Source organism: Aphanomyces astaci (assembly GCF_000520075.1).
Source record: "Aphanomyces astaci strain APO3 unplaced genomic scaffold supercont1.21, whole genome shotgun sequence".
Classification (NCBI taxonomy): Eukaryota; Oomycota; class Saprolegniomycetes; order Saprolegniales; family Verrucalvaceae; genus Aphanomyces; species Aphanomyces astaci.
In genome coordinates this window covers 876,453-877,946 of record NW_009798284.1, presented here as the reverse complement: position 1 = coordinate 877,946, position 1,494 = coordinate 876,453, and the positions used below count along the sequence as shown (strand labels likewise).

The window sequence follows — 1,494 nt, the reverse complement described above, 5'->3', positions numbered from 1 at the left end:
CCCGAAACCCCGAAACCCCGAAACCCCGAAACCCCGAAACCCCGAAACCCCGAAACCCCGAAACCCCGAAAACCCGAAAACCCGAAAACGGGTCGTCCAATTCGGCTATAATGGCGCCAAACAAGTCGGAAGTACCACAACCTCGCAGCAGCTCGAAGCGTGTCGATCGAGGTCTTCCTTCTCATCGCCGTGACGTCCAGCTTCATGCGCTTCATTTCCTCCACACAAAGCAGCGCGTCCGGATCCTGCGCTCCGAACCTTTTCGCCATACTCGAACGAATTCGACAGCCGACAACCAGCAAACGTTGACCAGTTGTGAAATAGCACGAACTTGGTCATCCAGTAGAACGCCTTGCGGTTGTTTCCATGCTTGTACATTTCGTTGTAGCGCATTCCCAGCTGAACGACGTTTAGATTACTCGCGTTTTCGACCACAATCGAGGGAAAGCATGGATTTGATTGGCCTTGTCGCATCAATGACGACAGCGCGGCGCCAGGTCCCAGCGTCCGGTCCATCCACAGATCCACAATGGCCATAAAGCCGTGCTGGCCATCGATAATGCCGTACTTCTTGCCTGCAGGGCCTGGAGTGCGCAAAACAAGACGAAAGTCGTGGTTCCACCCATCGACCATCAGTTTCTTCTTGTGCTTTTCGACTTCTTGGCGCCGAATGGGCCGAACTGAGCAAGAGCTGTTGACTTCAACCATCGATTGGGTCGGAGGGAACCAACCAATATCTTCAATGGCAATGCGTTGCATGACCAAGTCCTCAACGAGCTTCCAAACCCCGTCGGAGTCGGAACTGGGACTTGCGGTCGAGATTGCTTGCAATTCTGACGTCGACTTTGAATCGCCACCCCGCGTTCCCCCGTCGATCGCTGGCGATTTTGACGTCGACTTTGATTCGTCATCACGCATCCGCCGTCTCGAACTGGTTCGTTGGTTGATAGCTAACAACTCTTCCTTGAAGACGTCCAACTGGTTCAACACATCTTCATGACACAACTTGGGTTCGAAGTATGGCCATCCAGTCGTCGCCTTGTCCAAATGTTCTTGAGCCGACTTCCGTTTCTTCTTCATGGATGGGTCATCACCGCTCGTGTTCTTCGTCTTCTTTGACTTTCGATCCATGCCCTTGCTTGAGCTTGGTTTTGGAGGAACGGACGGTGGGCTAATGTCGTCGAAATATGAGGCAACTAAGTCCATCGCTTGTTCTTCATCATCGTCGAAGAACATGCCATCATCCAGAAGCATTGAGAGGTAGCTTGATTCTTCGGTGACAATGGTATTGTTCAACACATCGTTGCTTGGATTGTCTCTCAGAGGAGCTCCTCCAAGTGCGCTCTCGCCCACCACGCCGCTTGATTTTGGGTCGCCACCTTCCTTGCCCGCCGGCCCACTTGTTTCAACACTCAGAGGTGCTCCTCCAAGTGCACCATCGCCCACCACGTCATTTGATTTTGGGTCGCCACCTTCCTTGCCCGCCACTGCAAT

The 1,494-nt window shown here is 53.1% G+C and overlaps 1 protein-coding gene across 1 annotated transcript in view; it reads right to left on the bottom strand.

Annotated features, from left to right (window-relative positions):
* Positions 1-105: 105 nt before the first annotated feature.
* H257_09110 (hypothetical protein) overlaps positions 106-1,494 on the bottom strand; it is a gene marked incomplete at both ends in the record, with an annotated part of 6,460 nt that continues 5,071 nt past the window's right edge. Inside the window, one exon of the mRNA XM_009835227.1 lies at positions 106-1,487. Within this exon, the coding sequence (XP_009833529.1) occupies positions 106-1,487 (1,382 nt within the window). The remainder of the gene's footprint in view (positions 1,488-1,494) is intronic.